At 34.4% G+C, this 23,036-nt stretch overlaps 1 protein-coding gene across 1 annotated transcript in view; it reads right to left on the bottom strand.

Annotated features, from left to right (window-relative positions):
- TMEM163 (transmembrane protein 163) overlaps window positions 1–23,036 on the bottom strand; it is a 304,131-nt gene that overhangs the window by 16,204 nt on the left and 264,891 nt on the right. The window contains exon 7 of the mRNA XM_074301879.1: window positions 7,815–7,926. Within this exon, the coding sequence (XP_074157980.1) occupies window positions 7,815–7,926 (112 nt within the window). The remainder of the gene's footprint in view (window positions 1–7,814; window positions 7,927–23,036) is intronic.

Here is a 23,036-nt window from a genome sequence, read left to right on the forward strand (position 1 = left end):
TAAAAGGTACAGAAATGACTCTCCTTTTAACCCAGGGAGGTAAACAAGAAACCCTAATCTGTAATAAAGGAAAAGGCCAGAGTTTGCCCTTCCACATTTATGTTCTATGTTTCTTGATTTTCCTCCAGCAACTCTATTCCTATTTATATTTAATCCCTCTGCTTCATTTGCTTTCATTCCATGCAGAGGTCATGGTTCCTTATCACCGCTGTTGCCTTCAGCTCTATTTCTCTGCTATTTGTGCTTTAGATATCTTACTAAAGACTGGGTTACTTACCTACTTTCTTAGAAAAGAAAAGCTGGATCATGTGGGGACTGTGGAGGGGAAAAGAGGAAGGGGGGATTATATGATCTTCAGTAGAAAATATTATCACTTTCCCCTATTTCCAAGGTGCAAGTCCCTTTAGCCTATTTAAAACTTCTGATGTTAAGGAATTGGAAACAGAATAAATTGGGGCATGCAAATATAATGGAGTGTTACTGTGCTGAGAAAAAATAACAAAAGGAAAATAAATAGAGGAACACAGGGAAACTTAGAGAAACTGATGTAAAGTGAATTAAGCAGAGCAAACACAACAATATAAAGGAAAAAAAAGAATTGGTGACTACATTAACTATTAAACAATGGAATTTAGACAACAAGGACAAATCAAGAGGGAATGTTGCAGAATTGCAAAGAACAATCATGGCCTAAAAAAGAAAAAAAAAAAAAAAGAAGAAGACACCATTATCCAATTCCTTTGCGGAATGGAAAGTTCACAGATGTGATGCATCACACATATTCAGAAGTTTTCATCCTTTTTACTTTAAAAATATCTTTTATTATATGGGTTGGGGAAGGATGGGCAGAAAATTTAGAAAAAAGAATTCAATAAAAACAATTTTTTTTAAACCCAATTTGGCTATTTGCCTCATGTTTTACTCAAAGTGACTTTTCAAGTGCCTATAGAAATGGCTAAAGAGCTTAGGTCATTAAAATAGTCTTGTTTTCTACTCAGGCTCATTGCAAATTCAGAGGCATCTCAGTGCCTCTGTGTTTTGTCAGCTCCCCCTAATGAATAGAATATATTCAACATATGACATGTGCCTTTAGCCAGAACTGCTTCATTTTTATTTCATATTCAAAAAGCTTTGTACAAATTAGATATTTGACAAAATTTTTTAGAAAGCTAATTTGAATGGAGCTGAAGTTAAGAAAAGTATTTCCACACTTTGCATTGTTTTCTCCAACTTCCATCTTCCACTGAGGCAGTTTAAACAGGTTTTATGCCCAACAAAATGTCTTCAAAGTCCTCCAGCAGAGAAAGGAATCAGCAGCAGCCAGCACCTGCTCCCAGAACTTCATGATTTGGAAATTCTCAAGATTCAGGAGATGGAAACACCTCAAGACTATCTTTTGCCTCTTTTTGTGTTGCCAGCACTTAACACAGTAAATGGCACACAGTAGGTAGTTAATAAATGTTTATTGATTGATTGATTAAGGTCCTTTTAAATTCTAAATCGCTGATCTTATGATTATTTGAAAATAGGAAGACCAGTAGAAAGCAGAAGTTGAGTTCTGGAGGCAGTACCCAGAAGTAGGTTCTATGTGTTCATACTGTTGCAGCGATCTTACATAAAATTCCTGGTTTCCCCCAGCTGATGGATCAGCACAGAGTTAAGCACATGGTGGATGCTCAATAATATTGATTGATTATTATTGAAGCATTTCCCTCAAATAGCATTAAGCACAAGACACTCAGTCAGCAGATCCTAAACTGGGTCCGGACCTACTGGAGTAAGAAATCCCTGTGGTCAGTTCTTGAAAGACTTAGGTCAGGCTGCCAAATATACACACCAGTGCATTAATATTGCCTAAAAGCAGATTGGTGGAGAAGACTCCATCTAGCAAGCCCATCTACCACAGCAATGATAAGCTGATGCCTTTGGAAGCTTTGAATAGGGAAAATTGTGGTTTATGGGGAAATTACTTTCCTAGCACAGGGTAAAGTAGCATAAATATAAACAGTCCTAGGATAATCAGAGTGGGGGGTGGGCCACAGATGCTTGCCAAAAACATCATACAGACCAATCACTGCTACAATACTGTATTTCCTACCCACTGTTGAGCCATTGCTGCCACTTTAATAGAATGTAAGCTCCTTACGGGCAGAGACTGCTTCTCTAAAGAGGATATGGAATCTTCCTTCTAGGTTATTTTCTTTCTTTCACTTCTCATATCACTTGATACTATGATCTAGAAACACTAACAAATTAAATGTATGTGTATATATTTTTGTGCGCGCATGTGCGCGCACACACACACACACACACACACACACATTTATTAAGCACCTATAGGACAATTAAGTGACAGAGTGAAAAGAGCTCAGAGCCTGAAGGAAGACTCCAGTTTAAATTCAAAATATAATTACTAGCTGTGTGACCTTGAGCTTGTCACATGCTTTCTTCCATTTTATTATCTGTAAAATGAGCTGGAGAAGGAAATGACAAAGCATTCCAGTATCCTGACCAAGAAAACCCCAAATTTAAGTGTGTCATGTAGTGCACTTAATGCTAGGGATATAAAAAGAGGCAAACGACAATAGCAGCCCTGAAGAGGGTCACAGAATAATATATAAATGTAGCTTTATTTTATACATGGCCTGCTGACTAGTCTGGGATTTAGAGACCTGAACTCTAGGAGAGTATTCCATGAGCACGTACTTTTGGAGATGCCATTAAATCTATTCTTTATAGATTCCTGTGTATAAAATCATTAATCCTGTCCACTTTCATGTACTTTGTATGTGAAAGAATTTTCAGCTTTTTCAAGAAAGACTATCAAACTTTAAGGGATTATTATTGTGATTATTGTTCTATTTTAAGCTGATTTTAGAAGGGCCTAGAAGGATTTACATGAACTGATACTCAACAAAACAAGTAGAACCACAAATATATTATACATAGCGACAACAAGACTGTGTCATGATCAACTATGAAAGACTTGGTTCTTCTCACTGGTTCAGTGATCCAAGGCAATCCCAATAAACTGTGGACAGCAAACACCATCTGCATCCAGAAAGAACTCTGAAGTTTGAATGTAAATCAATATATGCTATGGATACTCTTTTGTGGGTTTCTTTGTTTTGTTTTGTTTTGTTTTGTTTTAGTTCTGTCATGGTTTTACTTTTTTGCTATAATTTTTTTCCAACATGATTCATAAAGAAATGTTAAGTTAATAAATATGTGAAAAATAAAATTAAATACATATGTGGGGAAAAATAAAAACCATCAGAAAAAAGGAATTATTATTCTGGTACATTTATGCCTTATACTTGTGTCACTTTAGCTTTCTGAGACTCAATTTCTTCATTTGTAAAAATGGAGGAGATGGACCCAGTGATTTCTAAAGCTCCCTAAATTCTGTGATCCTGATATTAATTCTTTACAAGCTGTTATGGGCCAGAATTCTGTACTTGAAAGAAGGATTCTTACAAGGTGCTAAATGGAATTGATGAGACAATGGTTATCTAGTTTAGCATGGTGATTAATAGTTCTCTAAGTTCAGTATGATTGATTTAATCTTACAACAAATAATGGTTCCCTAGGGATATGATTGGTTTATACTCAGGATATTCCATATAAGCTGGGACAAACTCAGCCAGAGAGATTCATTCTATCTCCCACTATCATGGTGGCCCTCCTGCCTCCCCCAGAGAAACCAAGACACATTCCGGAGGACCTTAAGAAAGCTGGCCCAGCACCAGGGAAGGAAACTAGACTTTGAAGGAGATAATAAAGTATTTAGACTTTATCCCTGTCTATTCTTGTGGTGATTACTCAACTGAAAAGAAGGCTGGTCCAGAGACCTCCAGAAAACCAACCCGGACACTACAACAAGCAACTAGTTTTTCAGCTTTCAATCTCCTAGGCAAATGCATGCTTGCTCAACAGCTTACCCTCAGAAACTGAAAAGCAGTTTTCCCATTCTACTTGATTTCTCTCTAGATTTTGATACAATCAAGCATCCCTTCCTTTTTTTTTTTTTTTTTTTTTTTCCTGAGGCAATTGGGGTTAAGTGACTTGCCCAGGTGTTAGGTTCTTACTAAGTGCTAAGTAGGTACTTAACAATTCTCTAGTTCACACCTTTGTTCCCAGCCTCTAAGGGGGAGTTTACCCCCTTTGAACATCTGAGGAGGAGTTTATATATGAAAAGGAGTTTACACAGCCTTTAAAAGGAGCAAGTTCATTGGTTGAAGTAATTTTCCCATTAGCCCTTGAGTTTTCACACATCCCTTCTCTGGGAGGATAAAAGAGACAACATTAGGCCCCGGAGAAGTGAGTCTACTCTAGGTCAGAGTTGGGATGGTTCTTTACAAGAAGAGGAGTCTGAGGGAGATTGAGTTGAGACAGCAGATCTCCTCCCAGAGGGCGATTGGTAGTCTCTGGAGACAACAGAACATTACACCCAGAATCACACAGCTAGGAAGTGTGAAGTGTCTGAGGGCAGATTTGAACTCGGGTCCTCCTGACTTCAGGACTGGTGCTCTATCCACTGTGCAACCTAGCTGCCCCTCGAATATTCTCCTTGAATATTCTCCTCCTGGCCCCTAGGATGTCACTCTCTCACACTCACTCTGCTCTCCCCCTTCCCCTGACTTGGAAGGCTGACAATTCCTTTGCTGATTCATCACCTTTCTCCTACCCACTTGGCATAAGTTCCCCCCACAGCTGTGTCCTATGTTTTCTTTTCTCTCTCAATATTCTCAGATGATCTTATCAGCACTTATGATTTCAATTATTACTATGCTTTACTGGTGCTTTTTAACAAAACACTACAACCATTTTTTGAAATGTATCCCCTTTCCCCTATCCAGTAAGACTCATAACAAAAATATGGTTAAACAAAACCAGTTTACATAGTAACCACATATATTAAAATATGGAAGCTCTACCCCCTTTAGTTGACTTCAATCCCTACTTAGAGGATAGAAATTTGTTTAAACAATTTTTCTAGAATTACTAACTATTCTAGTTAATGTGAATTTATTGCCTTTTAATGATGATTTTATTCATACTATTTTAATAATTGTGTATATTGTCCTTTGAATTCTGCTTTCTAAATTCAGCATCAGTTCATACAAGTGCTTCAATGGTTCTCTGAACTCTTCATATTTATCATTTCCCAAAGTAGAATAATATTCCATTACATGCATCTACAATTTGTATCAACATTCTTTAAATGATGGGAAATTTATTTTCAAGGGTTTTTTGCTAGCAGGGAAAGAATTACCCTGAATTTGAGTAAATGGATCCTTTTGTTTTAGGGTGTTTTTTGTTTGTTTTTTTACTTTTTTGCAATATACCTATGCATTCAATCATCTATGTTGGTACCTCCCAAATCTCTCCTCGAACCTAATCTATATCTCTATACCAATGCCAGCTGCTGCAAAGACTTCTCCACTTGACTATCCATAGGCATCTTGAACTGAGATCACTATATTTTCCTCAAAACCCAATCTACCACCAGTGTTTTAGATATCTGTCAAGGAAACCATCTTCCCTCCTGTCACCCAAATTCCCAAGATCAGAGTTACTCTTGTTGTCTTGTATTGTTATCTCTACATTTCTCCCTTCTCTTTTCTCACATAACTCCCATTCCCATTCAGAACTTCATCACCTCTCACTTCAACAATATCATAATTCTCCTATTTCCTCTCCCTTCTTTCATTTTCCTCCTCTAGCTAATCTAAAGAGCTAGATGACTCAAATGAGAGAAAGAGGAATCTGAACCAGGAAGATCTGAATTCAAATCCTTCTTCAGGCATTTACTTGGTAAGTGGAAAAGTCATTTAAGCTCTCTTAACTTCTTCTGTAAAAGGGAGGCAATAATAGCATCTACCTCTCAGAGTTGTCATGAAGTTAAAATTAAATAACATTTGTAAAATGCTTTGTAACCCTTAAAGTAGAGAAATATATCTAGCTGGTAGATATCTAACTCTCCTTCCTTTATACAGCAGCCAAGAAGATATTCCTAAAGTATAACTCTCACTGTCATTCCTTTATTCAAAAAATCTTTAGTGACTCCTAATTGTTTCCAGGAAAAGATACAAAATCTTTACTGGCATTTAAAAAATATCATAATCTGACTCTCATCTGTATTTCCTGTTTTATTTTATTTTTCTCTTCACCATTCATTTTTCATTCCAATCAAACTACACTATTGTCTGTTTCTCAAATACAATATTCCTTCTTCCACTACAAGGCCCTTGTACAGATGGTCCCCCAGCTAGGCTCTATACTCTTTCCTTACCTCTCTCTACCTCTTCTAATTCCTGATTTACAGCAGGTGCCACCTCCTACAAAACTCCTTTCCTGATTACTTCAGTTACTCCTTAATTACTCCAATTATTTCTGAAGTTACTTCATATCACTTATATGTGCATTTTGTATTTTCTTGTTCATGTACATGTCATATCCTGATCTTTCTTCTCCCCCTCCTCTCTAAGTAGAAGGTAAGCTCCTGAGGACAGGGTACTTTGTTTTGTTTTGTTTTAAATTTCATAGCCCAAGCACCTTGTATAGTACCTATATACCTACAAAGTTATGACTACTTATGATATATTAATATAAGCTATAGTTAGATTGATAGTAATTTACATTTATATAGTGCATTAAGGTTTTTATAAAAATAGGTAATTAAGTTTTATCATATCCATTTTACAAGTAAGGAAAGTGGGATTCAGAAAAGTTAACTAACCTACTTCAGGTCACACAGCTGGTAAGCAGCAGGAAAGGTAGGTGATGCAAAGGAGAGAATACAGGTTTTGGAATCAGGAAGACCCGAGTTCAAATTTTGTCTCAACTCAATTCAACAAAGACATTAAATAAATGCTGACTGAACTTAAACCCTCTCAAACTCATATTCCTCATCTTTAAATGGGAATAATAATAGCACCTAAGTTCCACTGCTGTTGTGAAGATCAAATTAGATAACACAAATACAATATTTTGCAAACTTTACAGTGATATATAAATGCCAGCCATTATTATTATTCACATGAGCTAGATTCTTTTGATTCTAATTCTATTTTTCCCCCAAAGTACTATCCTTGTACCCCATTTCCTGCCCACTCTGAGGATAAACACAGAATTGTCTGATTTGTCTTGGATTTTCAGACAAAGAACATGGACCATTCATGTTACTAAGAAGAATTTATATAAATCTCTTTGGTAAGTATTGATTCTAATTGGCTAAAGGGGAAAATCCTAACCCAGTTGGGAAGAAGCTATGTTTTAGACAAGTGGTCCTCAAACTTTTTAAATAGGGGCCAGTTCACTCTCCCTCAGATTGTTGGAGGGCGGGACTATAGTAAAAACAAAAGCTCACACTCTGTCTCTACCCCTCAGCCCATTTGCCATAACCCTGCGGGCGCATAAACGTGGCATCTGGCCTGCTGGCCGTAGTTTGAGAACCTCTGTTTTAGACACTGGAAAGGGATTTGTTGCTTGGAGCAACCCAGGGGAAAGTCAACCATACAAGAAAACCTTTGTATTTTATGACTAAAAGGCTAAAGGCCCAGAGACTACTGCTAAGAGACAGAGCTGAATATTTATAATTCATAAAGGGAATGTTAATGTTCTTAAGGGAAGGGAAGTATCTTTTTTTCTTTGGGTGGTCATCTAACCAAATATATCAGAAAAAAATAAGGGGCTACAATACTCTTAATGTTCAAATAAACCTCATTTACATTCTCTAGTACATAAGAGGCTCGGTTAGGACCCTGGTTTTACATATTAATACAAAAATCACACTAGTTGGTCCTACTTACCATCAGTTATCAGAGCCCTGCTTGTAAGAACCTTTCCCAACATGAACTTTAACACAGCCAAGACACTGCATAGGATCCCACTTAAAATGGAAACACTGAACAGGAAATCATCCTGAAAAAGAAAATGGAAGATTTCAACAAATTACTTTCTACTATATTATAAACCAAAATAGTCTAAAATGTCAACTAAAACAAATTCTAATTCCAAAAAAGCTCAAATAGATTAGTAAAAGCACTTCTTAGTTATTCAATTTAGTTCAATCAATTCACTGAACAACAATTAAGTGATTATTATGAACTGGCTAAGGAACATACAAAATTTAAATAAGATAAGGTCTTATGGGTTTTACAATCTATTTAAAAAGGTCAAAAACAGACAGCTATTCTATCAAACAGATCATTTATATGTAAAAATCGCTAAAATACAAGCTTGTATTTATACTTTGCAATGCAATTCAACATGCATGCATGTATGCAATTGCACATATATCCTCTAAAAGAGACATTGTCTTGATATTTTTCCAAGTTAATTTAGCCTTTCTGAGCTTTGGGCAGCTAATGTTATAAATTTCAGTCAGGTTGTGATCCATCCTTGAAATATTAATGTAAATTTCAAGTGAGTTGAACACACAAATTGATGGTTAGTAGAAGGTGTCAGAACAATAGGAGCAAATCAGCTATTTGCTAAATATTGTCCATGGATAAATAATTTACCAAGCAGATAGTCCACATGCAGATAATTGAGAATTTGGGTTCCTCAAATGGTAGCCCCAGTGTCACAAAGTGCTTAGACAGCTCTATATACCAAGTAATTAAATATAGATAGAGGTGCTACATCACCTAAATTTCCACTGAATTCACAATGCAGTTGAGATTGAATAAAATCTTTATGGTGAGTAAAAAAAAAATCTAAAAATAAAATGTGCTACTGACATTATCTCAACACTTACAATAAACTTTTACCTTATCATGGCAAGCTAATGAGTCATTCTTATGCAACACCAATAACCTTCTCCTGACATTGGGACATTGCTGGGGCAAATCAGTCCTCCAAGTCCAAGCAAACAACTCTTGGCATCAGGACTTCCAAGAATTTTTATTATTGATTCTGTATTTTTTCAAATCAATAAAAATTCAGAAAATAACTAGGGGTTTGACAAAGTATCATTGATTGAAATAGGAAATTGTATTATGTCTCAAATAAAGGAGAGATTTCGTAAACATTTTGTCAGCAGAAATCACAATTATAATTGAAGGAGAAAGGAGTTCAGAAACTATAAATAGAAGAAAAAGAAATTGAAAAGAAAGAAATGATGGGGAGGCATATGCTCAAAAGAAAGAAATTTTAAAACTTTCACACTACTAAAGTTTTAAATTTTCTAAACATCTATTTCAACAAAGCAGAGGATGGCCTATAATTTGTGATATATATAGTGACATAGATAAATAACAAAAATGAGACATTTACTGATTTGTTTAGCAATTTCTCTGATTATGTTATAATAATAAAATGTTAGCATTATGCCACAAAAATGTGATAGATAAAACATTTAATAAACATTTACTATGTACAAAACAAATACAAAGAAAAAAGAAAAGTAGGCCCTAAACTAGAGGAGTTTACACTATAGAGAGCCAACACCTAAAAAGGAGTGGGAAAGATTAGCAATAGATTATAAAACTGCATGGCTAATCTTGGCATTTCTTCAAATGTAGATTCAGGACAAGAACTTGTTAATTGGAGGAGGTGGCTTCAGGAGCACAGCTTTAACTTGAGAAGGCAGCTGGGGTAGAAAATAGTACAGTTGAGGGAGTCAGGAGTGCAGTCAGGCTAGAAATGAACAACTATGAATAATTCAGAGACCTTTGAGATGATTTATCCAAACTGAGACATAGTGAAGGAAATATAACAAATATAATATATATCATACCCACAATAACATAAAGAAAAAGCAATATTAAAATGAACATAATGACAAATCATGAATCCAGAGGATTGATAAAATATTTGTTTCTTTTGAGAGAAAGGCAAGTGAAGATGGTACTGAGCCATTTAGCATAATATTTCTTTATCATGGGGAGGGAGTCAATGAGAGATGGTACTGGGAAGTGAAAATGATGGAGAAAAATAATTAATACAGTATTTAAGAAAAAAGAGACATAGTCCCTCAATCCTGAGAGGCTTAACCTGGGGAATGGGGGAAGGGAAAATAGTAAGTATATGAAATAATATATGAAAGTATATGAAATAGTAAGTATTTGAAAACAATTAAGAATTAACCTAAAGCAAAGTCAAGATAGAATGAGTACAAGTTAAACCTTATCAGTCACTTTATTACTTTATTAAATGTCATCAGAACTAATGAGCAATATGAGCAGTCTTCTGACATGCTACATCCCTAAAGCACTCCATACAACTTCTCATTTAGAAAATCATAATTTTTATATTTGCAAGAAGATGATGTGGGGACTAATCCCATGTTTCCAATTCTTTGTACCCTTCCTTCATGGTGTCTTTTTTTTTTTTTTTTTCTTTTTTGGGTCAATAGTTATACAATGGATTTCTATCTCAGAGAATAATCCATAGTATCTTTCTCTATCATAAATGATAAATCAGGAACCTTGCATCATCATTCCCTGGTGCATGAAAATGAACATTCTAAATCAGCTTAGAGATATAAAGTGATGCAAACATGTTAAATGCATTCTAGTCTGCTCTAAGAGAGTCTCAATTTATTGTTATGAACTCTAACTACTGTTTGCCAGTCACTGGTAAGGCTAGCCTCAGGTAAACCACAAGATGAGAGTTCAATTTATGGAATTCATTTCCTTTGTGAAAGGTCCAAATGCAAAAGCTTTAAAAAATAAGATTAATGGGTTAATAAATTCATTAAAGGAACTTACAAAATATTTGCTACATACTTGTCACTCTCACAAGCTGACGTTAAAAAGAATAGTGTAATTAGCATTCACTTAGACATAGCAATGATGGTCACTGAAAAAAAATCAACAGAAGTTCAACAAGAACAAGTCACTTCAGACTAATTTTTCATTTTTTTTGGAAGTCTCTAGACTAATAAGTCAAAAAATCACCCAGTTATGAAAACCTGGATTCCATCAAGGTTTTTTAACAGGCTTTCACAATATCCCTGTGGAAAATCTGGAAAGAGGTGAGATGAATGATAATACAATTAATAAATAGGATTCAGAACTACTTAAATGATTCATTTACTAACTAGCAAGATTTGAATATGCTATCAATCTGATCTCTTGGTACTGTTCTTTTCAACTTTTTTTTCCAATGATTTTAAAACATGGATTGTATATTTATCAAAATATTCAGGTGACATAGAGCTTGAAGGGATATTATAGTCAGTACAATGAAACTAGATTTCCCCCTAAAAAATTAACAGGTTGGAATATTGGGTAAATCAACTAATAAGAACAAAAAGGCAGAATCAACTTAATAAGAATAAACTTGACAAGTATGGAAGGAAGAAAAAAAATTTTCATATAAAATAGGTATCATTTTGACTTTAAGGAAAAATTGGGAAGAAAAAACAACAGTAATTTTTTATAATACACAGAAGACAAGTTAGCTCTGCAAAAAAAGAAAAAGGGTGAATGTTTGTTTCTAGTCTGTTATGCACCTCTATGAATTAGTAACTTTTTAAACACAGTTTGTCATTTGCATTACTATTTTAGCAACTTCATACTCAGCAGAAGTCTAGATCATAGATTACCAAAAAAAAAGAAAAAAGTATACCACCACAAAAAAAGTATATAAAAGTATACAATTGAAAAACTAATAATCCACCAAACAATTCACTTTCAAATAAACCATAAATATGTGATGTATATTAGTGTAACAAACCATTTTGTTAAATATGTTCTTAACATAGCACAGATGCATGAAGTAAAAATAAAAACACTGCAGTCTTACAGTTAGAGGTTCCTCTGACTTCAAGATATACAAAATAATCATTTATTAAAGCTTTGACTAAGCCTTTTTTCTCATGTTTCTTTTCTTTCTTTGCTTTCAAAAGCATCATTACCAGAGTTCATAGTTTCATGTGTAATGATTTTTAATAATATTGTTGATATTTATAGTTTTGCCACCTTGGCACATCTGTGGATGGAGTCACTACTGATTCTGCTGAATAGATAAGGAATCTGTTTCCAAAAGAATCTGGAACTACAATAATGCAATCTTTTAGAGGAGAAATGCAATGGTTCTTTAAGAGTACTTCTTAACATGGGGTCTGTACTTTTTTCTTTTTAATATTTTTATGATTATATTTCAAAATAATTGGCTTCTGGGGCAAAATAATTGGCTAGGTGGCGCAGTGGATAGAGCACCAGCCTTGAAGTCAGGAGGACCCGAGTTCAAATCTGGTCTCAGACACTTAACACTTCCTAGCTGTGTGACCTGGGCAAGTCACTTAACTCCAGTCTCCAAAAAAAAAAAAAAAAAAATTTACACTTCATAGCTGTGTGACCCTGGGCAAGTCACTTAACCCCAGCCTCAGGAGGAAAAAAAAAAAATTGGCTTCTTTTGTTATCCTGAATACTTAATGCATTTAAAAACATGATTCTGAGAATTTACCAGATTGCCAAAGGGGTTCATGACAAAAACAAAGTTAACCCCTGATCAACTAGAACAGAACTTATTTCCAACCGGGTAATGATTGGCTCTCCTTAAAGCTACTCATGAAGAACCAAATCATACACAAGAACTTCACCCAAGTGAATACTTAAGGACAGATGATGAGCTTTAGTAATCTAAGTCAAGAGATAAATTCCATTTAACTTGACTCAGGCAATGAATGTTTATTTATAAGAAGACAAAAATTTATTATAGTGACTATGTGCCTACTGAGAAGAAGGGTTTTTAACTCCCATTTTATTGCTGGAAAAAACTGAGGCGGACAGGGTCACATGGCTAATAAGTGCCTGAGATCAGAAATGAATTTAGTTTTTCCTGACTGCAGGCTCAGCACTCTATCCATTGTATCACCTAGCTGCCTCAATATAAATGTAAACAGATTTAGATTTCAGTTCAAAAATTAAACTGCAGCAAAAGACTAAAAACCTGGAACCAGATAACAAGTTACACAAATATATTTGAAGATTTTAGTAGATAAGTTTGAATTAAATCAGCAGTCTATTATATAAATTATAACTTACGTTTTCACAGCAATCCTTTGAGGTAGGTAGTACAAAAATTACCTACATTTTACACGAGGAAACTGAGATTCAAAGTAGGTAAATGTTTTATCCACAGTCATAAAACTAGAAAGTGTCAGAACTGAAATTCAAATCCAGGTTTCCTAAGCCAATGTTCGTTTTCCACTACATCAAATTAATTCTATCTCTAAACTTCAGACTGAGTTATCAACAATTTGAAGCACATCCAAAGATGTGTATAATGCATCCCATTAAGATGAAGATACTTGTAAACATTTCAAACACACATTCTTATATGAGCTACAGATGTTTACCTGGAAAAGAGGTAGCTTATTACATTGTGTGCTTGACCTAAGAGGGAAGAACTAAAAACAAATGAATTACATTATCACAACTATGTGTCATAAAATGTAATACTTTTACTATTTTAGATGAAATATAATAGAGTCTAATAAAACCCCTTAATTTAATGTGTAACTTTCTGTTTTCAAGTGTGTACAAGTATTTACAAGAAACTGCATATTGTTAGATTCTGGTTTCTAATCCATTCTGCTATCTTCTTTCTTTTTGTGGGAGAGTTCATCCCACTCATATTCACAGTTATGATAGCTAACTGTGAATTTTCCTCTATCCAATTCTCCATATTTATCCATCTGTTTTTTTACTCTGTATTCTTCTTGAGTCAATTTTGTTTTTGATGGATGCCTCCATTAATCAATCCCTTCTATTAATCCTTCTTCTCTTTCTCTTAACCTCTTTCCCTCTTACTCTCCTGCAGGGCAAAATGAGTTTCTGTACTATGTATGTGTATTCTTACCTTTAACCAGTTCGTATGAGACTGAGATTCAAGTATTGCTTACTTTCTTTAATTTTCTCCTTTAATGTATAAATGCTTCTTCAAGTACCTCATTTATGTGAAATTATTTTCCCTATTCTTCCAACTTAGAACTCAATTTGGCATGGTTTTATGAAAAGAGCTGAAACTCTTGAGTTAATGCACAGAGGTCGGACAACTGAGCACTTAAGGCTAATTACTGATTGGACAATACTCTATAAGAATATGCTTGGAAAATGGACCTTCCCACTATCCTGTGCTGGCCCAATCATTTGGTGTATACAGAGAATTGTAGGAGGGACTACAAGAACCATCTCCACAAACCAGGCGACAACCAACTTTCTGGCTTAGATAATACTCTAAATCCCTTTCCCTGTGTTATTTTTACCAGGGGCTCTTTCTTCCATCAAATGCTGGAGCAATGGCTGCCCTCTTTTCAGAAGATCAAAGGTTGTGTCAGTTATGGCACCTAACTGAACTGAGGCCACTGAACTCATGGCAGAAAGGCACTTATTGACTCTCATGCCAAAAGATAACTCATCAGAATCTCCTCAGAGATTTATACCTCCAAAATAATTACGGGTCTTGGCAAAGTTATGTAAGTATCAAAAGTCAGTTCTCCTTGATAGACATTTCTATGACTTTCTAGGTCAGAAAATAAATGTGACATCTTGGTTCCAGGATCAAGTAACACATATGTGGTCCTATTCACACAGAGATACCAGAATCTATTATTAGCATGAGTGTAATGTCAAAGAGATGTCTCAAGTCAACCAGTGCAACAAGTTAATAAAGGAAGAATCTACTTCAAAGATAGCCAAGTATTCAAAGTACATTTCTTCAATTGCATCCCACAAATAGTTATTCATTACTTACTATATGAAAAGCACTGTACTGGGCAATGTAGATTGCCAAAATAATACATGTAACCCATGCCTTCAAAGCATATACCATCTTGTATAAGAGAAGCACAAAAAATACAATAATACAATTAGTATCTGAAAAGTATAAGAGCAAAAAATTATAAGGGAAAAAGCATCTTTTCTTGGGAGAAATATAATTATTTATCTTCTCCTAATTCTAATCAACCCTTCACATTGAGGTGAAAGTAAGCTTTAATGATGCTCCAATTACATCATAACTCTTCTCACAACCAATCTTTCAGTGATTCCCTGACTGGAGAGCAGAATAGCAATGTATTCAGAAAGGGGCAGTTAAGATAATCACAAATTTAAGACAGGAGGATGGAGGAAAATGAGTTTGGTTTTGGAATTTTTGAGTTTGAGATCTGGTAGAAATATCCAGCAGGCAGTTGATAATTCAAGATGACAATCTTGGCTAAATGGAAACAGATCAGAATCTAAGATTCATTTGTATATACCTCATTTTTAAATAAATAATACATCTATCTCAGAAGTCTCAGAGTTGGGAAGGGATCTCAAAGATCATTTAGTTCAACTTATAGCTGAACAATAATTCCCGTTATAACACACCAAATCCAAGCACTCATCTATCTTTCTCTTAAAAATCTCTATGGAGGAAGAATTCTCAGGTGGGACATTCCTCTTTGTGATACCTCTAATTAGAAGTCTTTTTTCCTTAGGCAATCCAGGTTTACTTCTCTGTAACTTCCATATATTGCTATGAGTTCTTTTTTCAGGTACTTAAAACAAGATTAATCTCACTTCCATGTGCCAGCCTTTCAAAGTTATGAAAACAATTATCATGTTCCACTCTAAAGCTTCTCTTTTTTTTAATAATTTATTTATATATATATATATATTTTAAAATATTTTTTATTTAGAATTTTTTCCCACAGTATATATGCATGAGTAATTTTCTTTCTACAACATTATCCCTTGTATTCACCTTTCCAAATCATCCCCCCCTCCCTCCAGTCCCTCCCCCCGATGACAGGCAATCCCATACATTCTACATGTGTCACAATATAACCTAGACACAATATATGTGTGCAAATACCATTTTCTTGTTGCACACTAAGTATTAGATTCCAAAGATATAAGCAACCTGGGTAGATAGACAGCAGTGCCAACAATCTACATTCACTTCCCAGTGTTCCCTCTCTGGGTATAGTTATCTCTGTCCATCATTGATCAACTGGAAGTGAGTTGGATCTTCTTTATGTTGAAGATTTCCACTTCCATCAGAATACATCCTCATACAGTATTGAAGTACACAGCGATCCTCTGGCTCTGCTCATTTCACTCAGCATCAGTTGATGTAAGTCTCTCCAAGCCTCTCTGTATTCCTTTACATTTCTTCACAAATCTGGCAAGAACCAATCAGATTTTTCTTCAAAACCCTTTCCATATTCATTACTTTCATAAAATTTCCCTCCAGTGTGGATTTTCTGATGTCCATAAAGACTTCTCTTGAATCTAAAAGTCTCCACGTTGATTACATCAAAAGGTTTTTCTTCAGTGTGGATTCTCTTATGAATAATAAGATAGCCCTTCCTTCTAAAAGCCTTTCCCCACTGGTTACACTCTTAAGGTTTCTCTCTAATGTGGGTTCTCTCATGTCTAATAACAGCTCCCTTGTCGCCAAAAGCCTTTCCACAGTAGTTACAATCATAAGGTATCTCTCCAGTGTGGGTTCTCTCATGTCTAATAAGAGCCCTCTTGCTTCCAAAAGCTTTTCCACACTTGGTTACACTCATGAGGTTTCTCTCCAGTGTGGGTTCTCTGATGTACAGTAAGATCTCTCTTAAAGCTTCTCTTCTTTAAGCTAAACAGGTTCAATTCCTTCAAATGATCTCCATATGCCACAAGTTAAAGACCTTTAACCATCTTTGCTATTCTCCTCTGAATGCTCTCTAAAGCAATTGAAGTCATTCTTCAAATATGGTAAATAGAACTGAACAACATAAGGCAGATTGCATATACTTTCTTGATGGCCATGTGACACCACTGGTTCATATTGACAAAACCCGCTACCACTTCCAGATCTTTTAAAAACAAACTTGTGATTATCTATGCTATACTGTGTATATTTGTGAAAATGATTCTTGAACCCAAATTTGGGATTTCATATTTATTCCTCTAAAATTAATATCATATCCAGAATAAAATGTCCTTTTGTTGGTTTCTCCATCTTTCTGAAGGTTGAAAATATCATTAAATAAAGTCAAAATTATTAGCTCCTCGGACTGTGTGTGTAAGAGAGAGACAGACACACATACAGGCAGAGAACTTCAGCACGTCTGAGTAATTGAAGTTTGTCATCATTGCTATTATATCTCAATGCTAAGCTTATGTTCACTTTTTCACACTTAAATATTTCCTCTGACTATCCCTGTGGTTTGTTGTATAATACATAATGGCAATATCTCTTCTGTTGATCCTCATTAAAATATTTTCTCCATTTTTCCTCCCTCCCCTCCATGCTGCTTTCACTTTCCCTGGTACCTGAATTTCTTCATAGAAACAAGTTTTTAAACAGCAATATCCCTTAACCTACCAGGACCATATTACCATCAGAATATTAACTCCAAACCTTTCAGATCCAAACCTATGAGATCAAATTTACCTTTTGTATTAGTTTGTTATCTATTATACCTTGATCGTTTGTGTAATAGGATATCCCCAGTCAGAGATTTTATTTCTTTTTTCTTTCTTGGATTTTTTTCTCAAAAAAATTTAAGAGTTTCTATTGTTCTTCCCACATTGGAAGTACTCTGTGATAAGTAGTTTGGTGAGGTGAACAGATCAAGACAGTATTCTTTCTTCTCCTTTGCTATTATTTTAAAAGTTTTTTGGTTAGATTAAAAAAAAAAACTAAGTAAATAATTTTAATCATCCCATATTAAGTTTGTGCTGTCCCACAGCAGAAACCCATCATTTCTATATTTTAAGACATGGTCTAGAAATCCAAATCCTATTCTCAGATTTAATCTTCATAGGCTCTTAACTTCATAAATCAGTTTCTTTCTTCTCATACTTTTGCCTTCAGTTAGTAGCAGTTATTAAAATGCCACCTTTGATGCTAAGGTCTTCCACTTACTCAAGGTTACTTAATCTTTAGTCATGTTTTTAAATTTATTCTTAAAATTCCTATTAATCTATGCGTCCCTTCAGAGCAGGGATGGACTTTTGACATTTTTATACCCAGTGGCTGCCATGTAATAAATGCTTCTTCACTTTTTAAAGTAATATTTATGTCCTCATGAGTCACCAGAAATGAATAATAGTGGGTTTGACAAGCATTGACATTTTTCCTGTTACATCCTGGATTGTATGAAGGAAAATCAGATTATTGGTATTGATCCCAACTAGATAACTAAATAATTTTCCTTACGCATATCACTATTCCTTGAAGCACAAGGAAGAACTTCCTCTACTAATTCAGCTCCTTCAGATGTATAGACTGGGCTCATATCAGTTTCTTAGCCATAAGTGTCCAGTAAGCCTTCTCTTTCTCTTCTGCATCAAATTCTTCATGACTCCAGCAAATCAATGTTCCCTCTTGCCATCTTCAGATTTCTTGAATAAAATATCTTGAATGCATTTAAATTGTTTCTTTTTGGCTGCTTGCAGTACTTTCTCCTTGACCTGTGAGCTCTGGAATGTTCTCTATGATGTTTCTGGGAGTTTTCATTTTGGGAGCATTTTCAAGTGGTTATTGTTGGATTCTTTCAATTTTTATTTTGCCCTTTGGTTCTGATATATTAGGGCAGTTTTCTTTGATTATTTCTTGAAAAAATGTCCAGGCTTTTTTCTGAACATGTCTTTCAAGTAATTTAATAATTTTTTCTTATTTTTCCTGGATATACTTTCTAGTTAATTTGTTTTTCCAATAATTTTTGTATATTTTCCCCTATGTTTTGATTCTCTTGCATTATTCTCATACATTTTCTCAATTTTTCTTCTACTTTACTAATTTGCTTTTTAAAGTCTTTTTAAAGCTCTTCCAGGAATTCTTTTGGGGCCTGAGACAAAATTACATTTTAGTTTGAGTGTAGCCATTTTGACACTACTGTCCTTTCCTAAGTTTATGCCTTAAATCCTCCCTGTCACAATAATAACTTTTCATAGTCAATTTCTTTTTATCCTTTTGTTGTCCTTGTTCATTTTTTTCTGACTTTTTGTGACTTGCTATTAATTTGGAGGGGGAAAGTCCTCTGGAATAGGAATATAATAATATTTCTTCCCTTAGATTTTAGGGAAGATATATTAGTGATTTGAGGCCCTCTGACCTTAGAATGCTATTGTTCTAACAATTTGTTATGAGAGTTGGGTTCTGATCTTTCACTGTCCCAACTTTCTTTGAGCTCAATGTTTTATTGCTAATTTTCACTGAACTTCAGGATTTAGTTGCATTCACTGGCTTGTACTGATGAAGACTACCTTTGTAATCTACACATGTGTAGATTACATGTATTCCCCTCACATGTATTCAGCCAAATTGGCCTTATTATTTCCTCCATTCATGACATTCTATCTTCCATCTTTGTGTTTTTGCATTGATTTTCCTTTCCTTCTGGAATTAGTTTCTCCTCAATTCCACATCTATAAATCCCTACTTTCCTTTAGGAAACTAAAAGCTAAAGTTCAAATGTCATTATCTTCATGAAGCCTTCCTAATCCTCCTATCTCTTAGCACTGCCAAACCTCAAACTATCTTTTAACTGATTTGTAGAAAAAATATGTATTTTACACACACATAAACATATATATATATATTATATGTATGCACACAATGCACAAATATAAATACATATATACATACATACATACAAACAAATATACAAACATTATATCTTCCAGATAAGTTGAAAGCTTCTTGGGTACTTAAGCACTTAAGACTGTTTTATTTTTGTTCCTACACACCAAGATACAAGTACTGTGTCACTTGGCACATAATAGGCACTTATTAAATATTTGATTGACTGAATCTACTATTCATTAGCTGTGTTTTGGGGAGATTTTTTTTTATGTACAAGGCTACCTAAGTCTTTTCTAGCTTCCCTAATCTGTGGAAGAAATTTCCAATTCAAGACAGAACAACAACAACATTGTAAACACAAACAACTTTAAAATTTAGGGGAACTATGATATGGAAACTATGATTTGATAATTATGAGAAAAAAGAACATTCACAATTCTAGAGAACTGATAAGAAACTATCCATTATAGGAAAGTGAAGGATTTGGAGGAAAGAATGAAATATCTAATTTTGTATACAGCCATTGAATAAAGATGTTTTGCTTGAATATAAATCTTTCTCCTTCCTACCTTTTTTCTTCCCAATGAGGTAAAAGGTAGGAAGGAGAAAATATATTTTTGTAAAATTTTAATATAGGGGGTTAAAGGGAGGGATATTACAAATATGAATAAAATGTGATATACAAACAACAACAGCAACAACAAAAGGATCTTGGAATTCATTAATAGAATGTCCAACAGCATTGGAGATGATCATGTTCTATGTTGTGTCCTAGTCAGAGTAAATTTAGAGTATTATGTTCAGTTATGGGCACCTCTGTTTCAGCAAGGACATTGGAACACATACAACAGAGAACTAGGAATGGCAAAAAACATTTGAGTTCATGTCAGAATGGTGAAAGAAACTGACAGTGATTTAATTTGGAGGGGGAAAGGGGACAGTGGGAAAAAGAGAACTATCTTTGCATATCTTAGGAGCTGTCATGTCAAAGAGAAATTAGAATTTGTCCTGCTACCAAATGGCTTAAGTAGGAGCAATGGGTGAAAGTTTCAAAGAGGCAGATTTATACTTAACATAAAGGAATACTTTCCAAGAGAATTATATAAAAGTAGAATGATATGCCTCAGGAGATAGTAGGTTAACCTCACTAGATAGGCTCAATCAAAGAATGAATGACTATTTATTGGGTATGTTATAAAGACAGTGCTTAGTTCTATAGGTTCTTTGAAGTTCCTTCCAACTCTGAGTTACTATGATTCCATTAAACCAAAGATAGGAGATGAAAGAGCAACAAGTTGTTCTCAGTAAATTCAGGTCAAGAAGTCTTTCTGAAATACTTCTCCACCTATTGAAAATTACTTCAGAGATGACTGCTGAGCTCCTACCATAATCCTACGGTGGAGAGGATAAGACTGGGGAGAACCATTGAAAACTAGAGAAATGTTATAGGGTTGACTGGAGTAGGGCAGATGTCCTAATTGATCAAAAAGGATTCTTCAGAAGACAGATTTTTTTTAAAGCAATGGACTGTCAAGTTTTACCTAAAAATTCTAGACTACATAAATAGTCTGTGAAAATTTGGAAAAACAAATGGGATCACTTCCAACTCAGCAGAGGCTCATCACATCAATCTAGCTTCATTTCATAGAATGGTAGGTGGTATAGTAGAGTATTGATAGAGTTTGTAGTGAAGACCTAGGTTCAGATTCCACTCTAGACACTTACTTTCTATGTCAACCAGGACACATCATGTAATCTTTATAGCCCTCAATAAAATGGAGATAATAACAGTACTTGCTTCACAGAGTTATTGTAAGGCTCAAATGAATTTGCAAACTTTAAAAATATATAAATGCTACTTATGTGGCTGCAAGCTATTTTGTTTCTGCAAAAATCCCTACACTAAATAAAAATTAGTTTATCTAAACTTCAATAAGACATTTCAAAAGTATATTATGATAACCTTTTGGGAAAAAATGGAGAAATGTGGATTGTTGGATATTTTACTTAAGTAATGAGAATTATAAAGAATAGCAGTTAAAAGATTGATGTGAAAAGAGGAAAATCTCAACAAAGATATCATGACGTCCTATTTTTGATTCTGTTATTATTGCTTTTTTTCTCTTGAGACATGAATAACTTGTACATCAAGATTGTGGAAGGATGATGAACATGTTCGGCTATAGATTCAGGATCCAAAAAGATTGCCAATGGCAAGATCTATGGGCCATTTCTAATAAAATACAAACTTAATTGAAATCAATCCAAATACACAATGGGTTAAAAAATAAAATTCACAGAAATAGCATAGGGGAAGATATAACTAAAAAAATCACTTAAAAACACCTATGGAATTTGATGGATTAGTGATTTTAATATGTGCCATATGTGATATTTTAGCAGCACTAATAAATACACAATGACCTAGCAGGTCACTTAAAACCCACTTAAAACCTGTCTGAGTTAGACTACAATGGGAACTTAATATCAGTTCTGTATTATACATTTTGGAAAGGAAACTGATAAACTGGAATATATCCAGAGGGAGGCACAACATGGTGAAGGAATGGATTACAAACTATTATATAATAGAATTAATCTTAAGAAAACATTGAAAAAACATGATCATCAGCTAATATTTAAAGATTAATATATAGAAGAGTAATTCAACTTATTTTTGTTTGACCTAGAAATCACAAAAGTGAGAAATCAGAAAAAAATAGAAACTGAAGAAAAGCAAAAAATTGGAAAAGTTCCTCATATTACACATTGTCCAAAAGTGTCATAGCTTCTTTAAGAGGTACTAAGCTCCTCATCAATAAAGGTTTAAAGCAGAAGCTAGAAAATCACTTGCTTCAGTGGGTATCCTACTCAAGCATGGAACAGACTGGATGACTCAGGTCCCTTCCTGCCCTGAGATTTTCTGATTATATGTGATGTAACAGAGTACTGGATTGAGAGTTACATCCCAATCCTGGCTTTGCCACTATTTTGTTGTATGGCATTGGGCAGTCCCTTTTCTTCCCAGGGCATCAATGTTATAATCTTTAAAATAAGATAATTAGGTTGGAGAATAATAAAAGTCACTTCAAGCTCTGCTAAGTAGCTAAATATCTAGATGGATAGACGCCTGAGAGCTGGAGCTTCAAATACCTGAGTTGTAATCTGGCCTTAGATATTTACTAGCTTGTGTGATCCTGGACTTAGTTTGCATCTGCCTCAGGTTCCTTATTTGTAAAAAAAGATAAAATAATAGCACCTACATCCAAGAGTTGTTATGAAGATAAAATGAGATAATATTTTAAACTACTTAACAAACTTTAAAATATTATATAAATCTAGCTATTATAATTATATTATTATTTAAAGGTCTGAAGACAGATCAAAGAATACTATTTTCACTTTTTTATATTTTATATTTTCTTTCTCATAGTTTTCCCCTTTTGTTCTGATTCTTCTTTAACAACATGACCAATATGGAAATATGGTCAACACGATTGCACACGTATAACCTA

Source organism: Sminthopsis crassicaudata, chromosome 3 (assembly GCF_048593235.1).
Source record: "Sminthopsis crassicaudata isolate SCR6 chromosome 3, ASM4859323v1, whole genome shotgun sequence".
NCBI classification, from domain to species: Eukaryota; Metazoa; Chordata; class Mammalia; order Dasyuromorphia; family Dasyuridae; genus Sminthopsis; species Sminthopsis crassicaudata.